Source organism: Hemicordylus capensis, chromosome 4 (assembly GCF_027244095.1).
Source record: "Hemicordylus capensis ecotype Gifberg chromosome 4, rHemCap1.1.pri, whole genome shotgun sequence".
NCBI classification, from domain to species: domain Eukaryota; kingdom Metazoa; phylum Chordata; class Lepidosauria; order Squamata; family Cordylidae; genus Hemicordylus; species Hemicordylus capensis.
Window position 1 is genome coordinate 274,964,043 of NC_069660.1, and position 19,261 is coordinate 274,983,303.

At 44.5% G+C, this 19,261-nt stretch overlaps 1 protein-coding gene across 2 annotated transcripts in view; it reads left to right on the forward strand.

Moving 5' to 3' along the window:
- The first annotated feature begins 460 nt into the window (after positions 1–460).
- The window catches only part of ZBTB10 (zinc finger and BTB domain containing 10), a 43,797-nt gene continuing 24,996 nt past the window's right edge, over positions 461–19,261 (forward strand). The window contains exons 1-2 of one of the 2 annotated variants that reach the window (XM_053246748.1): positions 461–2,181; positions 11,441–12,332. In XM_053246748.1, coding sequence (XP_053102723.1) covers positions 1,222–2,181; positions 11,441–12,332 — 1,852 coding nt within the window. In that variant the 5' untranslated portion in view covers positions 461–1,221. The remainder of the gene's footprint in view (positions 2,182–11,440; positions 12,333–19,261) is intronic. The other variant, XM_053246747.1, reaches the window with a different exon arrangement.

Genomic DNA, 19,261 nt, shown 5'->3' on the forward strand with positions numbered 1-19,261 from the left:
GGGCAGCGCATTTCCATGTAATTACTGGGGCCTGGCTAGCAGCGCGCGGCTCAGAGCGGAGGCGGCCAGCGCGTCGCCGCCGTAGCCCACGGGCACCCTTTCTCTGAATGCACCGCCCAGCCAGTGGGGCTGCTTTGGCGGGCACCCCAGTTCAAGGACGCACGAGGGGGTGCCGAAGTGGCCACGTGGTGCGCTCCGAGGGGAAGGAGATTAGCCACTGTGTGTGTGTGTGTTTGTATGTAAGGGGGGGGCAGCCTCTATTTTTTTTTTTTTTGCTCAGGGCGGGGTGCTGAAAGGGCTTCAGCGAGCCGTGTTGTTGTGAAAGGTTTCGGTGTCCTCAGGGGCTGGAGTGTGGGGGAGAAACGGGGTGTGGCGGCGGCGGATCTTGAGGAAGGGGAGGAGGAAGAAGAAAAGAGTCGTGCTGAGGTGGGACTCAAGATGTCCACTTCTAGGTGCTTCAGGGCGATGATGTCAAAGCGGAGGGGAGGGGGGGGGGACATGATTATGGGCTCCGGAGGGTGGAGCGCAAAGTGGCTCCTTAATGAGGGGCGGAGAAAACCGCGTCGTGTATCTTTCGGGACGGAAAAAGTCGGGAGGCGGTGGCGGGTGGGGAGGGGGACACAGCGCGAGCGCGGAGGGTCGCACGCAGAAAGTCCTGCCGAGACGAGCAGGAGGGACAGCTCCACGGACGCGCACGGCGTGAGCGCGCACCACAACCTGACACTCGCCAGCTGTTCGGGCTCCTCCCCGCGGCCCCCTCCCTCTCCCTCGCGCGCTCTCTCTCCCCACTCCCCTCCCCTCCCCCGCGGCGTCGGCGGCTGCTGCCCCAGTGCATTGTGGGCGCAGTCCGTTGTTCATTTGCCATTCGACCTGGGCTAGGGCCTGGTGGGGCGGAAGGGCTGCTGCTTCTGCTGGCTGAGCCGGATCTATTGTGGGGGAGCAGTCGAGGCGTCAACGACACAGGCCAGGGCAAGGACATCGGATTCGTTGGTTTTCCTTCTATTCTCCTTTTTAAAATTCTTCTTCCCTCAGCGGGCCGGCTGACTGGCGAGTGCTGTCTGGCCGGGTAGTTGGTTTTGCAGCCTCCTCCCCCACCTTTGCCCGTCATAGCGGTCGGATAGGAAGGGGGACGGTTGGCCGCGAGGCGGGGGAGGGGGGCGCGAGGGGGGGGAGGGAGCGAGCGAGCGAGGCGGACGGGGGGCGCGCGCGCGCTCGCCCGCTATGTTCGCCGAGATGAACCGTAGGACCTTGGCGTTCCGGGGGAGCGGCCTGGTCAGCGCCGCCACGGCCGTGGGAGGAGGCCCGACGGCGAACGGCAGCGGCGGGGCTGGGGGTGGCAGCGGTCCGAGCGAGGCCTGGGCCCGTCAGGAGGTCGAGCAGCTAAACGGCCAAGGGGTGGAGGAGGAAGTGGAGCTGGAGACGGTGGAGCTCGAGGTGGCCGAGCTGGAGACCACGGCCGGCGCCGGGAAGGAGCTCCTGCTGTTGCCCACTTCCCCTCCTCCGGACTCAGTGGCGGCCGTCACTGTCGTCGCCGCCGCCGCCGCCCCCATGTTCGCCGAGAGGAACCGCCGGACCTTGGCCTTCCGCGGCGGGGGCTCGTCGTCGTCGAACAATGGCTGCGAGGTGGCGGGGGCGGCCTGGCCGCGTCGGCCGTTGAACGGGCGGGGTGGCGCGGAGGAGGAGGAGCTGGAGCTGGAGGGCCTGCTGGAGGGGAAGGAGCTGGTGCAGGACGGGGGGTCGCTGAGCGACAGCAGCGAGGACGAGGAGGACGGCGAGGGGGGCAGCCTGGGCGATGGCAGCGGCGCCGAGGGCGGCAGCTGCAGCAGCAGCAGGCGGTCCGGGGGGGACGAGGCGGAGGTCAGCAGCGTAGGCGCGGGGGAGGGGGAGAGCGTCCCACACTTCCCGCTGGCGGCCCGGCCCAAGTCCCTTCTGCAGAAGCTGCACGTCGCCTTCCAGAGCGCCTGGCTCAAGGAGTTCCCATGGCTGCAGTACTGCCAGCAGACCGGGCTCATGTCCTGCGCCTGGTGCGCCGCCGCCGCCTCCACGGACGGTGGCAGCAACAGCAGCGGCGGGGGCCACGACGAGCTCTGCAAGGGCACTCGCAACTACAAACGAACCCTGGTCCTCCGGCACGGTGTCTCGGCAGAGCACCGACTCAACGAGCCTGTCACTGCTGAGCAGGTCAGTAGGATCGGGGGAGGAAGGGGAACACTCTGGTCGACGCAGGGGCGTTGGCGGAGGGAGGGGGCAGTGAGCCAAGGGGGAGCGGACTCGGAGGGTGTTCTCCCTCCCACGGGAAGAAGCCTCTTGCCAAGCAGCGTGCCCACGTGCGTGAGCTGCTTTAAATGGCTTCTGCTCTCCCACCGCCAGGGCTTGACGGCCCATTACACTCCCGGCTCACCTTCTGTCTCTAGTAAGCAGATTACTCTGCCTTCTGTTTTCAGGCAGACTTCTCCTATAGCTTTGTCTAGAAGCTTTAACTGTGGCCACATAACCTCTTAATTGTTTGTGGTGCCATTAATGATGTCTTTGTAAGATCGTTGCTTTCTCGATTTTCACTGATCTGTCTCTCCTATGTTGGAAAGGCTGAACTAACACTCCAAACCTGTAATAGCCCCAGCAACTTAAACATGTGGGAATATTAGGTATGAATGTGCCTTTGGGTAACAACCCATACATTCTGGTTCTGGAAACGGACAACAACTTGTGTGTTAGTCATGCGGTTCACGTGTAACATTCACACACTACAACCAATGCCTGGAAACTTGAATAAGCACAAGGGAACAGTGTAGGTGGTGCTGAAGTAAAATGTAAATAGGTAGGAGGGTGTGTTAAAAGGTATAACTTCTCTCTCTCCCCTTAGTGTGCAGCTTCTGAATAAATTGTTAAAGTAATCTAGTTGAGGATGTTTCAAGTTGCTTTCATTCCCTTAACCAGAGTGGTTCTGTGGGATATTAGTGGAACTAAAATGAGTTTTGTACGGTTTTATACATGTCATGTAGGGCTGCAAACTTCATTTACTGTATACACTTGAAACATTTTCTAGTCTCCGATAGTAGATAGTTCATGTTGTACATTATCAAAAGTCCTGATTTATGGCTTTTGTAGTTGCAAGTGGTTTTTCTGTTTCTAATGCACAATTTGTTAAGCATCATTACAAAAAGTTCTTCAGCCATAAAAATGATACTGAAATGAACTACACATCACTTCCACATCTGAAAACCAGGGTGTTTGCAGATGATTAACTTGTCTGCATGATTTTCTGCATTGAAAGAATGCATGTTCTACTAGTAATGTGGTAGAACGTACTTTCCAATGAACTTGATTCAACACTTCCAGCTTCACAGCAATCTTTTGAGGTAGGTAGTGAAAGATTAACTAATCCAGCAAGGGATATGCAAGTGCAGCTGATAAGATGTGCATCTGCATCCCAAGTTCAATCAGGATCCATTGAATTTGATATCTGATGTGGGTAGGATCTACAGTAGGGATGTGCACAGAATAGGATTTGCGTTCTGTTCTGAGCTTAGAACAGAATGAAAATGCCCTGAATGTTTGAGCCAGTTGTTTTGGTGAAACGAGCTCGAAACATTCCGAATGTTCCAAGCGCCATTTGGGAGGGCTGTTCTTGCCCATTCCTGGCCTCCTGGGAATCTATAACGGGAAGGCAAATGGGTTCATCTTCTAATGAACAGGAGTTCCAGAGAGCAGGAGGAGGATGCTAGACTGGCGGGAAGAGCTCATGCCAGTTTCTAGAGAAGCCCTTTGCTCCCTTGGCTTCTCTGCAGCACCCACCCCCTGCATCCTGCTTGCAAGAAGCTTTCTTCCCTGTACTCTCCCCACTTAGGTCCCCCCTGGAGACCCATGCTGAGACTGGAGAGAGAAGGCTCTGCTAAGGGTTCCCCTATCCCCACCCTGGCACCTCCCACCGATTGGCTACCTCTGCCATGACGTTGGGAATCCAAGGGGGGGGCGGGCTCCTCTCCTCCTCTGCGGCCCCCTCACAAGCACCATTGCTGACTGGTTTTGGCACTGGCTTCCAATTGGTTTGTGATCTCCTTGGTTGGCTTATCATTCAAATAAATTTGATTGAATGTTCTGAGTTCAAAACTTTTGAAATGGTCATTTCAAATTGGAATGTTTTGAGCTCAAAATGTCTGCAATCCCTAATCTACAGCTACAACTGAGGCACGTTCAGAACAGGTGAATCACATCTTTTCCAGGCATAGGTTGTAGTATGCAAATATGCTATACATGTGAATTGCACCACTAACATACAAGTTGTATGTTTCCATATCCATAACTTACGGGTTGTTAATAAAAGACACATTTGTACCTTATATTTTCACAGGGATAAGTTGCAGGGAATGTTCCATGTCTGGAGAGTGTTAACTAGTTTATGACCAGTGATTTGGCCCAAGTTCCAATAGGGACTTCCATAGATACTTATATTTGAGGTTCAACATCCAGATCTAATATTTTGTCTGAATGTAGGTCCACCTTAACATGTGTTGAACAGATTAAGTCCAAGGTTATGAGGGGATAGGTGTAGGCAACCTTTCGCACTCTACCTGTTGCTGAACTAGAACTTTCATCATCCCTAGTCACAAGTTATTATCTCTGAAAATGATGGGAGTTGTAGTCTTCCAGCAGCTGGGGTGTCAAAGGTTGCCTACCCCATTTGCATTCTCTCAACACCTTCCCCTGTCAGCACTTATGCTTTATTTCATGGGTTGGCCAGCTGTACAGCACTAGAGAGGTAAGCAGAAGTGTATGTCTAACTCTGTTATAACGAGGACCACTAACCTTCTTGATCAGTGCTCCACAAATAGTTAGATAAGATCTTTATTATGGTCCCAGATCAGTATTAATACAAGTATATAACACAGATACTTTCTATGGAAAAAAAGAGGTGGTCGCTCATGTGCTCAGTACCTTAAGGGTGGGAAGGGAGGAAATGGCTGCCTGGGAAGAAGAAGCAGCAGGCTGGGGCTTGAGTTCCAAGCTCAAGAATTGGGGAGGGAGGAATATTCCATTTGGGGTTATACTTCAGAGAGAATGTCAAAACAGGGGGATAAGGACAACTCCACACTTGTGAACTTGGAGATAGAGGAATCTGATATCAGCACTGACTCTGCAATGTGCTTTGGAGGCTCAGCATAATGTGAGGTTCAGGCTCGCACCCTTCTAGGGCAGAGTCATGGCTACCACAGGTTTTTGGCTGGATTCTGAGGCTGGTCAAAATTTCTGGATCTCTACTATTGATACTGGCATATCACAGATTACCACTACTTGTGCCATAGTTGGCTATCTTGAGTAGTTAGTCACTGCAGAGCATATTAATTATTGGAATAAATGTTTCTTCAAGACTCTTCTCAAGACTTTCGTGTTTAAAGGCCATATTGAGAACCTTGTTTTCAAGCATCCTAGGCTACTTTAGTTTGTATTATTAATAATAACTATAATAATAGTTATTATTACTATTACTATTATTATATTGTTTGTTTACTACATTTTATACCACATTTCTGCCTTGACAAAGACACCCAAAGCGGTTTACAATATAAAAAGAAAAAGAAGCAAATAACAAAAGATTAATAAAACGTTGTCTCAAGCTGTTGGTCTTTTCAAGAGCTGAGCATAAGAGCTCCCTAGCCTGGGTGCATCCTTTCTTGCCTTCCTCTCAGGGCACACTGGTCTGGGGAAGGTGGAGGGTGGGGCTGCCCCAACAGTCTTCACAGGCCAGAGCTGGTCTCTATGGGGGCTGATGTTATGCTCTCCCCTGGCCTGGGTGGCTTCTTTCATGCCTTCCTCTCAGGGCAAAGAAAGGGTTTTTTTTTTAGCATAAAAACCTTCCCCTCTGATTCATTAGTGACTGAATTCATATTAACTTAAAAATTGGCTGAAATCTCTGTCCAATGTGTGAACTTGAGACCAAGTTTAATAATGGGTATGTGGGAGATTAATTTAAAAAAGGAGTATTGTGCAAAGTGTATCCTCCAGACTTAACAGCGATGCTGCTCAAATTCCCTTATGTTTCATAGTTGCCAGAGCACTGAGAGCTTTGTGGGTGGAGGGAAAAGATGGTTTCAAGTTACTTTGTACTTTGCAGTATCATAGATGATATGAAAAGTCATCTTGCATCATGGTCTCCACTGCTTTCTTCTGATTTGCTTTTAAATGGTTTCTGCATATTTCCTTTAGGATGATCCTTAGGGTGATAATTCCCAGATGTCTCTGGGAGGAAATTTCATTCCCAGAAATGAAACGTAAACTTCATTTTCTTGTGTGTGTGTGTATGAACAGCTGTTAACTTCCAGTATTGTTTGCCTTGTGCCATACTAAGTAATATAAAATGCTTGTGTTGTATACAGTGCCTTTACAGTATACTAACTGATATCCTGTGCAACTGAGCATGTGGGATGTAGTAGGAACAGGAAGCTGATCTCACTGTTCTGTATAAGGATCCCTAAAATAGATTTTGTGTGGTGTTCTTCAGTCTCATGGGTTTGTGCTTGCAGATCAGTTTGGGGATTAGGTTGTTAAGCTAACTGATTCTTCCATTGCTACATTTTATATTTCACACCTTTGGGGAACAGGCTACATCTTCACTATGAAATAGTCTTTGCATTTTCTTGTAGAACTTGTGTATTCTGTTGATGGTTTTTCTTTGTTGTTGTTGCTACCTCTGGCTGTTTTTGTATAGATAGAAACCCAGAATTGTAGCAGAAGTGCTGTGTCTGGAAAGCGAGATGCTTGAATAGCACAATGGCATATAAAAGGGTTAGGGAAGAGAGCATGTGGCATGCTGTATGCTTTGTGCCCATTCTGGAAGCTGAAATTCTTAAAATTGGAAACTAAATGGCTACCAGCCAATTGGATGGTGTTGAGAACTTGTAAATTTTATAAATAACATTTTACTTAAGAGCAGTATTCCCTCTAACAGGGATTCCCAGATGTTGATGACTACAACAACTCCCAGCATCCCCAGCTGCACAACTCCCAGCATCCCCAACTGCAATAGCCTTTGCTAGGGGATTATGGGAGTTGTAGTCAAAAACATCTAGGAATCCCGGTTAGAGGAAACACTGCTTAAGAGTTAAATATTTCCAGGACATAAGGTTCACAATGCTGTCTGTGAATTGGCCTGCTTGGGATTGATTTACATAAGAGCAAGCAAAATCTGCAAAACCTTGCGGGCATCTAGAAACTTAGCTTTGAAGTCTTAAAAAGCCTAACACTTCTTGAAATACAGAACACTTTATCCAAATCCTGGTTAACACAGGTAGCAGAAGAATCCCTTTTGGTTTCTGTTTTCCTCAAACTGAGTCTTAAGGAAAAAACAGATGCAAAAATACATGTGAAACTGCTAGAATTTAAACCTTGTGTTTTAGCACATGGAAAGCTAAGAACAAAAGTAGAACTTTATATATTGTTGTTCTGCATACTTCTAATAGAGGGCATTCATGCTCTAGATATTGATACAAGGGATATAGAGTCTTCTCAGTCTGAGTTTCATAGTCTATGCCATGCTCTAGAAGGACATGATGGGGTATACTTATGCTCTATAGCTGCGCCTTGTATAAACCTGAGTTTGTTAGGGTACTGCAACAACTGATGGGAACAGTAACTTCCCAAATAACGAATTCTAGTGACTTCAGCAGTGACTTCCACACTTTTTGCTGACAAAGACTAATGTCATCACAAATAAACATTTGTAGCTGGGTCTGAAAATATTCCAGGTGCGAGTATGATGTATCTTAAGTGTTCTGCCTTGCAATAGAAAATAATATTGAGGTTAATATTGATAATATTGATGACATTCTCTTTTTAAAAAAACGTACATATATTGATTAGTTGCCTTAATACTGAATAAAAAGGACAGTTTATTTTGAACTGTAAAAGCAAAGGCGATATTTAATCTTCTGTCAAAGTTTGGAATATGCCCAATTATAGCAACATACCTAACCAAAATTCTTCCTTCTGCTGACTTACCATTATTTGCAAGAATATTAGCAATTGGGTAAATCTTGATCTGTTCTATCAATGTTCTCATGCAGAACAGTGTGGTTCAGATGCAAGGATACCCTGTAACCAGACCATGGCTTGGCAGTTGAAGAGTCTACTATCCTTATGCTTGCACCCTGTTTTCTCATTATTAACTATAATGCAGTTGTAAGTCACCATGGGCATAACTATAGCTTCTACTAACCTTTTAAAACAGATTGAAGAAGCTCTTAACCTGGCTTGGTAATTGGGCAGTGTTGCGCCTAAATCAGTTACAGATAAAGCTATACAGTGGTCCCTCTACTTACGAAATTAATCCGTTCCGAATGCACATTTGTAAGTCGAAAAGTTCGTAAGTCGAAAAGCGGTTTCCCATAGGAATGCATTGGGAACGGATTAATGCGTTCCGGAGCCTAGAAAAGAGACCCAGACCCCCAGTAAGGCTTGCAAACTGCACAGGAACATTTCTTTTCAAGAATAAACAGGCAGTAAACAGGCAGGCAAGTCAAGGAAACCGCATGTAAAATTCGTAAGTCGAGGAAACCCCATCTAAAAATTTGTAAGTCGAAAAAACCGCATCTAAAACCGGATCTAAAACTGCCGTTTGTAACTCGAAAAATACTTATGTTGAGTAGTTCGTAAGTCGAGGGGCCACTGTATTTGGTTTCCAGAGCACAGTGACTGACTGCTAGCTATAAACACAAACTGGGGAAAAGACTGCCTCTATTTAATTTTGTTTGGGACAAGGGCACTTAACATCTGCATGTGTAGCAGCTGCTTGTTAAGGTGCTTCTATCCACTTCTAATTTACATATTGCAAAAGCAATTTGTAAAGTTATCCTGTGATTTAAATATATAGGCAACAATTTAAGGTGCTGCAGATCTTTTTAATAACTCCAAATCATGTTATCTGTTTGGGTCACTAATTATAAAGTGGGTGGTCTTAAATTTAAACCAAACGATGGTCTTACCTGCAACAGAGTTCAGCATAACTGTTAAACCAAGTTAGGAATTTCTTTAACTTCAGTTCGCTTTTGCAGTTACTGAACTGCATTAAACTGATACTAGGCAATAATTGTGCCCCCCCATCATGTTCTGTAATATCATATGGAGCAATTTCTACTGAACAATGGCCATTGCATAAGATCTTTAAGTTCAGTAATACAGTGAAATGAATATTGAAGTCTTAATAGTTCTCCTAAATACAAAGACTTGGATCAAAAGAACCACTTGCATTGTACTATGTGCACAATGGAGCTTTTCTCCCTTCTCTCCATAGCTGCAGTCCCTTAAACCACCTGAAAAGTCATTTCTTAAGGTTAGAAGATCTTCATTAATGGCATATGATGGGAGTAGCTGTAGCTGGGATGGTGAAGCCAGCAAAACTCAGTATATACTTCCATGTGTAGGCAGAAATAAAGTGGCACTGTGGATCTGATCCAAATTTGGGATTTAATTGTTAGTGTAAAATAGTGTGTCAAATGACCAAATAATTTGCTTATTTTGTCTAAAGACAGAAATGTTTTTAATTGGATCCTATCACAACTGTAATAGAATACACTCTCTCTAACCTACAATATAATAAAATAATCAGTAGATGAACTGGTCATTTGTTACAAAAAAAAAAAAAGTGGTTGGGAATCTGATTCAGTTTGGTTTTATACCAGTGTAGCAATTCAGTGCTGCTACAATTGCCAATATCTCCTGATGGCAATTGTTCACAGCTTTTTCTAAGGACAGATTTAGGTGGAAAATGAGTATGACACACATGAAACTGGATACAACTCTCTGTGGCATCCTCAAGTTGTCTCTGGCAACTAGTAGTAGCCTTTAGGTGTGTGCCAAACTGGCATGTATATCACTATTATTCCTCTTTTTCTGTCCACTTGCACAAGAACAGAGTTTGATGGTTCTAGTTCTGCTAAGTACAAAAGGAAGGGCATCAAGAAGAGTGTGGTCAATACAGTCAAGGGTAAAGCTGTAACATAGGAAGCTGCCTTATACCGAGTCAGACCATTGGTCCATCTAGCTCAGTATTGTCTGCACAGACTGCCAGCAGCTTCTCCATGGTTTCAGACAGGATTCTCTCTCAGCCCTATTTTGGAGATGCCAGGGAGGAAACTAGATGCTCTTCCTAGAGTGGCCCCATCCCCTCAGGCGAACATTTTACAGTGCTCACATGTAGTCTCCCATTCATATGCAACCAGGGCAGACCCTGCTTAACTAAGGGGACAAGTCATGCTTGCTACCACAAGACTAATTCTCCTCCCTGATTATTGGTTCTGTGCAGTTGAAGACTGGAGGTTGTGTGGTGGTGTTGAGTGTGCACTTTGCATGTGCATCTTAGACAAAGGGACAAGCTACTTAGTACTCATTCAATGTAGACTATGCCCAGAAAGTCTCTTCCTAGCTGTAATCAAAGCTGATTGAGAAAGGGAAGGTTCAAGGTTGTAAATCAGCAGTACAGAGGAAGAGAGGATTATCCAAAGAGAATCTCTTGAGACAGCAGCAGCATGTTCCCAGCTAACTTTGTTTGTGAAAGGCTTAGATAATGGGAACTTCTGAGTAGTTTAATGTGCAGGTAGCACGGGATACCTCTTGTGTTCCTTTCTACCTTAGAGTTGTAGGTTTGAAGATGGGGCGAGGTAGTCCTAGATATAGGCCCTAAGCTAGAAAGAACAAAAGCAGTCTCTTAATAGGCTTTGCACTAGAGCATCTCTTCCTGTTTGCTTCCCTTACTGGTTAGTTGGGTAATAAAGTATGCACGGAGGAGGGCCAGTGAAATTGTATTGGAATCTTGGAATAGAGCAGGAGATGGAAGGCCACTCCTTGAAACTTAATGCTGTGTTCTCTACAGAAAAGCAACATTCACTCTCAGCCTTAGACTTGGAGTGATATTTATATAGCATTATTTGGAGAATGCAGGTTTATAGTACAGAAAGGGCACAGTGGCTGTGTCCCAGTGCAATTGGAAACCCCAAGCTTTACAACAGTTGTAGCCTCAATAAAATATCATTGTCTTAGAAAAAGCAGCTATAATCCAGTTGGGAACAAACTCTGCAATAGGTTTTTTAAAAAGATGCAATATAGCTGAATAGCCTTGGTATGCATGTGTATGAGGTGGGACTGTTTTATGCAGGCCTGCTCAACTTCTGTCCTCCTGCAGATGTTGGCCTACAATTCCCATAATCCCTGGCTATTGGCTGCTGTGGCTGAGAATTATGGGAGTTGTAGTCCAAAAACAGCTGGGGGGCCTAAGTTGAGCAGGCCTGGAACTTTTATGTTTGCAAAGAAGTAGGTATGGTGCAGTAGTCTTGGCAAAACAATAAAATATTCCTTTTAATTGGGATGTTGGGAAACTTGAAACAAAAGGAGTTAAAATTAAAAAGTTCTATTCGTACATGCTAAATTGTTTATTTCTCTTTAATTACAGGATTCTGAAATGCCATCGGAATTGGCTAATGAGAGAGATTGTGATTACAATATTAGGCCAAATGAGAACTCTTACTGCTATCAACTATTGCAAGAATTAAATGAACAGAGAAAGAAGGGCATTCTTTGTGATGTCAATATTGTAGTGAGTGGAAGGGTCTTCAGAGCTCACAAAAACATCCTGGTTGCAGGCAGCCGTTTCTTCAAGACTCTGTATTGCTTTACAAACAAAGAAAACCGTAACCAAACCACTGTTACCTACTTGGATGTTGTTGCTGTTCAAGGCTTCTCTGTCATCTTGGACTTCCTATATTCCGGTAACCTTGTGCTTACAAGCCAGAATGCTATTGAAGTGATGTCAGTGGCCAGCTACCTTCAAATGACAGAGGTTGTCCAATCCTGTCGCAATTTTATCAAAGATGCCTTAAATATAAGCATTAAGTCGGAAGCCCCAGAAGCTGTAGTTGTGGATTACAATAGAAGGTCTGTTAATAGGGATGGATTATCTTCAAGGGATCAGAAAGTTGCTAGTTTTTGGGCAACACGAAATCTTACTAACTTGGCAAGCAGTATAAAAACTGAAAATGATGGCTACTGCATTGATGAGGGTCAATCTGAAAACTACCAAATTAATGATTGGGTCCAGGACAGCTCGCCTGAAATGGCTGAAAATGAATCTCAAGGTGAGGGAAAAGTTTTTGTATGGAATGATATGAGTTCACAAGGACAGTCGCTTCAAGAACCTGGAAAAGGAAGAAGGAAAAACCAAACTGCAAAAAGATTTGTTTACAATATACCACCCAATAATGAAGAAACGTTAGAAGAATGCTCAGCTACCCAGACGTCAGTCCAGTACCCAGATGAAGACTTGCAGTTTATCAAAGAAGAAGCAGGTAAATACTAGCATCCTTGGGCACATTTAATGTCAATGTTAGTAAATAGTTAATCATTTGTCTGGAACATCTTTGCTCCTTGTAAGAGGTTAAAGTCCAGATGTAATTTGGTCCCATGCAAAACTCTCGCAAGGGGCTTTACTGGTACAACAAACTGTAGCTAAAGTTACAGTTTATAGGAAGCTATTTTTCTGTATCAAGCTTTCCTTCTCCTGTGCCAGTAAAATCATTACTTAAATTTTGAAATGCTAAAGCTTTTTAAATGGGTCTTTCTTGGGTTTTTACAGTATGAGATCATGCAGCTATTTCAGAGTGAGGCTGGGGATAAGCAGCTAGTTTTTAAAAGTAATTGAAAACTGAGTATTTGTTACTGCAGAAGGAAATGAAGCATTCTTGCTTTTAACTAAGTGTTGTAAAGGTTGTTGAATGAGAAGATGCAATATACATTGCAGTTTGCCACTACATTGAGAGAGCAACAATTTACCCATGGTTATCCACTGCTCAAACACTTTGGCTACATACATAATTGTTTTTATTTGGCAGATAAATGTGTATTCTAATAACTTATGCCAAAGTGGCTGGACAGGCTAAGACAAACTCTCTGTTTTAAGTGGCAATTTCAGTGAGATTAAGCACATGGCATAACCAAGTTTGTAGGGTCTTCACTTCACTTCAAATGTGCTAGCTTTCAGTTTGTGTAAATGATTGAAATAGTAGCTTTACAAAGGTTCTAGTGCTTCCTCGACTACTGACAGTTCACATTGCCACAAAAAATCAATATTGCCTTTCATCCTCAGACCTAGCTTTTTTCTCTGTCCAGGAAATGACAAAAGCTGCAGCCCTCTTGATCAGAAACATTAACAAATTCAGGCAGTAGTTACACACATGAATGGTGCAATATTACCATGTTAACAGTTCTCAATTTAAATCTGACTTTATAAAATTTAAATTGGATTTTTAAAAACTCAAATTCTCATGCAAAACATAACATAGTTAAAATTGAATCTCATCACAGACATACAACACCAGCACTTGGTCTTCTATAAATGAATTAATTATTCTCTGTCACTCACACACTGAGTTACTTACTAATCAAACAGGCATTCAGTTTCACTTCATGAAAATGGCTCTAGTCATCCTAGTAGTGGCAAACACTTCTAGATCTTGGTTTTGGAAACTTCTGGGCTTTCAGTTTCTGTTTCTCAGCAAGTGCAAAGACACAGGCTGGATAGTAGGGTGGTTATTCTGTGGTAGGGCTGGACTAAGACAGAAATGTGGCAAAATGTGGGGCAATTTAGGAAGCTGTTTTTCTGCTTCACCTCATTTCCTATATTGTCTAATTGCCTGAAGTCAGAATTGCCCTCAGCTGACCAGATCAGCTTCATTCTAGGCTTACTGTACTGCTTCCTGGAAGATAGAAATGGGTGGAGCTCCTCCTCCACAGTTCAGGTTTGTGTTAAATGAGGTTACATTTTGAGGCTTTGGAATGCACTCCCTGCTGAAATAAGAGCCTCCACATCTTTGGCAACTTCTAAAAAGGTACTGAAGACATATTTATTCACCCAGGCTTTTAATTAGATTTATAGTTTTTAATACTTGTAATGTTAGGTTTTTAATTATTTTAACATTTAAATGATTTTAATTGTAAACCACCCAGAGAGGCATGTTTGTTTATTTAACGCTTGTTAAATAAATAAAATTTTGGAGACTGCAGTGGGAGAGTCCAACACTATAGTTCTGAGGTAGGAAGAAAGAGGCAGCCTAATACACAGCTTCTGGCCATCTTCTCTGAACCTGAGCTAGAGGCCAGTGACTGTCTGGGCATTTTATTTTGTCTCCTAGTTAGAAACGGTCTGGCTGCTGTGCCTCCCTATTCTTGCTTTCTCCCTAGAAGTGAGGGGAAAGAATACTTTCCAAGGATGTGTCAGAGCACTTGATACTGCTAATTTCTGCTGTATTTGTTCCTCTGGTACTTCAGAAGCTAGCAGCTTCCCAAGTAGCCTGTGACATGCTTGGATTGTATCCTTCCCCTTGTCTCCAGAAATGGGGAAAAGACAGCTGCATGTCATGTATTAATCAGCCACTACATAGCAGCAGTAGTATTCCTACCCGGGATCCTCTGCATCTTGAGAATAAGGCTACCAGGCATGGTAACTGAACCTTATAGCCTTTATTCTGAAACTGTAAAACAGAGCTACTCAACTCTGGCACTCCTGGAGATGTTGACCTACAATTTCCATCCTTTTTTATTACTGGCACTGTTGCTAGGGATGCTAGGAGCTGTAGTCCAAAAACAGCTGGAGGGCCAGAGTTGAGTAGCCCTGCTTTAGAGTCATGTGGAGCTGCTGCTGAGAAACAAGAGAATTACTCTGAAGGAGTTGGGAAAAGCCTGTTTCAGATGTCATGCTGACCCATGATTTAGTGCAGGACTGCACAAGTGCCCCCCCCCCAAGCTGTTGTTGGACTATTTTAGTTAGTACATTTCTGTACCACCCCATACAGAAGTCCCTGGTTGGTGTGTGTTGGTGTGTCTGTCTGTGTCTCTCTCCCCCTTCCCCCAACTTGCATCTTCCGTGACTATTGGCCACTCTGTTGGGGATGATGGGAGTTGTCCAACTGCAGGAGGGCCACAGTTGTGCAGCTCTGGTTTAGTGCTATGTTAATAAGCTTGAGAGCCATGGACTTGGGTGCTCCCCACTCTTCCCTTCTTGTGCATATGAAAGGGAGTGAAAGCATCTGTTCTAGAACAAACCACAATCCTTGGGGTGGAGGAAACTGTTGTTTAACAAACTACAGTCAGAACAAGCCAGAATAGCATCTGGCTTTTTATGGCACTAATTAAGAAGCAGTTGTCAAAGTTGGTATCCAGTGTGTAACTGCCATTTACTCTTAGTGAAAGCTAAAGTGTGTGTGGGATAGGGATGTGCACTAATCGATTTAGTATCTAGTAGGGACACGCCAAATCATTTTGCAGGGGAGCAGTACCTTTAAGCTTGAGCAAAACCAGTTCTTACCTGTTCCTCCGCTATCCGACCATATTTCCTAGTGTGGCGCTGCGCTGCTCAGAAGTCCATATGTGGCTGTGGTGCTGCATGGACATGGATGCTGCCGCGTGTGGACTTCTGAGTGGCACAGCGCCGCACCAAGAAATGCAATGGGGTGGTGGAGAGCATATAAGGACAAGTTTTACTCGAGCTTAAAGGTACTGCTCCGGCCCTGCCAAAACAATTCATGCACATCCTCTGTGTGTTAGGGGACGGGTGGGAATGTTCAAGCCTGCAGTTCAGTCACATAGTGCCAGGTTCAGACTGGCCTACAGGGCAACGGGGCATATTCCCGGTATGCCCCACCACACTCAGCAGCAGTGAATGCTCCCACCCTTAAGCACCCATTCTGCTCAAAACCCAGTGCCCTCCCCACATAAATTCCATCACCCTCTCTGTGCCCCCAGTCCAGCCCTGCATTGTGCTAAACAGTGTATAATCTTTTTCATCTGTGTGCGGAATGAGTTTTGTTCTGGGTGGCAGGGTGCGTGCACATGCATTTACTGTGGGACCTTCCTGATTCAGCCTGATTGGGAGCTTAAATTAATTGAGCAGACATCAAAAAATGTGTAGCACGCACACATGCATGCCTTAGAGGAAACACTGATGCTAAGCCATGCTTTATCACTGCATCTGAAATAGTCCTATATGTGGTAGCCAATTTGTTCACAGCAGTAAGCTTGTTCAGATTGAAGAAATTTGGTATTTGGTCTTAATGCCCAGAGCAGTTGGCTTGTTTTAACAGACCAGGGATGTCAAACTGCGGCCTTTCAGCTGTTGTTGGCCTACAGCTTCCATCATCCATAGTCACAATGGCCAATAGCCAGGGATGATGGAAGTTGTAGGCCAACATCTGCAAGAGGGTTGCAGTTTGACACCACTACAATAGAGGCATCACTGTAAATTATCCTTAGATGGATTAAACCAAGACCATTTAGGCTGTTGCTGCCATTCTGAAGGTAGTAAAGATCATGACAAGTGTCATTAAGGGAGATCTCCCTACTTGCCAATTCTTTTTAGCTGCTCTGAAAGCTTTCTCTTTGGTGTACTGGACTTGGAACTCTAATCCATTTTAGTGGGATAAAAGAAGTTGGCCTACAACTTCCATCATCCCTGGCTATTAGCCATTGTGACTATGGATGATGGAGAGGAGAGCTGGTCTTGTGGTAGCAAGCATGACTTGTCCCCTTAGCTAAGCATGGTCTGCCCTGGTTGCATATGAAAGGGAGACTAGAAGTGTGAGCGCTGTAAGATATTCCCCTCAGGGGATGGAGCCGCTCTGGGAAGAGCAGAAGGTTCCAAGTTCCCTCCCTGGCTTTTCCAAGATAGGGCTGAGAGATATTCCTGCTTGCAACCTTGGAGAAGCCGCTGCCAGTCTGTGAAGACAGTAGTGAGCTAGATAGACCAATGGTCTGACTCAGTATATGGCGGCTTCCTATGTAACCAACAGAAGTATTTCCATGGCTTCTTGATTCCCTTTAAAAAAGAAGAAGAAGAAAAAGGTCATCCTACTTCCTTCACTGGTACATAGGAAAGTGCCAGACCATAAGTTTATCTAGCTCAGTTGTCCAGGTGAGCAGGCAGAACTTTGATGTGTTATTGCTTGAACAATCATTTACTGGCTTCATCCCTGATTCACACACCAGTTTGCAGACAAAGTGATCAGGATAGCAAAAATTAGGTTGTGATTTTAAATTGGCCATGTCTTTAACTACTCACTCAGTTGCCATTGGAAACCTGGAATTTGTCAGGCACTGTTTAAAAAAAAAAAATAAAGTTGTCTGAGCAGCAGGGTTGATAAAAATTGATTTTTAAAAATACATCAGTTGTTTTTTTTTAAATGATTAAAAAAAAATTCATAAAGAACCTAGTCAAAGATATCATGAATATTAATCATAATTATATTCTGGGAACATGTTAACAGCAGTATATGAGGATGAGAGATAATAGGCCTGATCAGTCACATTCTGCAGGTGGTGTACATGCAGTGCACACACAGTCAAGCCCTTCTCTCCGCCCCCCACCACTTAGAAGTGCAAAGACAAAGAAGGTCAATGAATGAATAGATGATTTGAGGAGATGGTGTAGATCTGAGCAAGGAGGAAGAGTCTGGATAAAAATGCACAGGATGGGGAGGAAAGGATAATAGAAAGTGAAACCCAAAGTGAACAGAACATAATCATGCAATCCTGAGGAAACTTTTTCCAACTGCATTCTCCATTGTAGAAGGGAAATGCCTATTATGGCAGGAGGCTGTAAAAAAAAGACCTGATTTGGGAATATTTTAATGAAGTTCTTGTACCTGTGGGTAAGAAAGTCATACATGCAAAATGCAAACAGTGCAACAACAAAATGCAAGGCCTGGTTGTCCGAATGAAACAGCATTATGAGAAGTGTGTGCCTACCTTCTAAAAATGAAACCTACATCAATCGTTAAATAGAATTAATTAAATAGATGATTAAATAGAATCTTCCTGACTAGTTAACTAACTAACTTTAAATCGTGATTTAAATTAAATCAAATCAACCCAACAGTGACTTTAATAATGCCTGAGGTGCTGAGAGAATTGCCCAATGCTGGCTCTTGCCAGTCTCCATTTCTTTTTCTCTAGAATGTGCCAGGAACAACCTTAACACATGATGTAGGCTCATTTCCTGGCATGCTCTAGAGGGGTGGGAGAAATGTGACTGGCAGGAGCTGGTCACTGGGAACGTTCTCCATGCTTCCAGCCAAAGTGGTGCTGCCAGCAAAGACCTGGTGAAAAACACCAGCAGTAACCCCAGCAGCAGATAAGTACACTTCTTAAAAATAGCTGGATTACTTTGGGGGGCTTACTTCCAATGCTACTTTAAAATTCAAAGTATAGATAGCAAACAGTCCTGTGTGCAGCTGAATTTCTCTGCTTATGTTGGGAAAAAAAGCTGCTTATGTTTGGTACTGATTTGTACAGTTGAATATCTTGGTAAAACATTTTATACATTTCTAGTCCTTCAGGTTACCATGACGGGCAGTGCATGGTGAAATCTCAAGCCAGAGATGGGATGATGGGAGTTGTAGGCCAACATCTGCAAGAGGGTTGTCTTAGTAGGACTTCCAGGAAGCAGCATTTCAGTGCCCTGTGGAGCTCACAGCTCCTTCCCAGGACTTGCAGAAGCTGAATAAATTATTCAGACTAAAAGTGTATGCTTAATTAATAAGCAAGGATTGTGGGAATTGGCTTTTCTTGGTGGAAAATGTTGATATATATTAGCACACAGTACATGTAGCCCTACTCTTAGTATTTCATGTCATTCTTGCTTCATTTCTTAAAGTCCATGCATGTCCATGAAAGTGAAAAATTTGAGATTGACACATAAGAGGCTATTTTCCCCGGTGGTAGGAGAGCCTCAGGAACGGGTTATGCAGTGAGCATGCTCGAGACAGAACTGGACATGTGACTCTTTGTGGGCGTATCAGCCTCCCAGTTCCAGTTCTGTCTCGCTCGAGATTAGACTGTTTTTGAGAGAGCTCTGTATTCGGCAAGTTTTTCTCTATATTGTTAGCCTTGTCCTATTCCGTTTCTTACCTTTCTTATCTGTATTCGTGTTGCTATTTTGTCCTGACGGTGTGCAAGGGGGGGAAGAGAGTCGTTTCTCTATTTGACTCCAAATTGGTTCTGGCCGCAAATTGATCTTTTACTTTGGATTTGTTTCTAATTGGAGCACCAAATTGTTATATTTTTTGTTTTCTGCCTTGCTGTTCATTCATTGTCCTTATGGACAGATCGCACGCAGAGGAACTCCTTCAGGGGTCCCTATCGGAGGCTTCCATGCTGCCGCAGCACCTGGGCAGCGAGCGGGAAGATCCCTCCGCGGCCGTTAGCTCCGATCTGATCAGATTGCCCA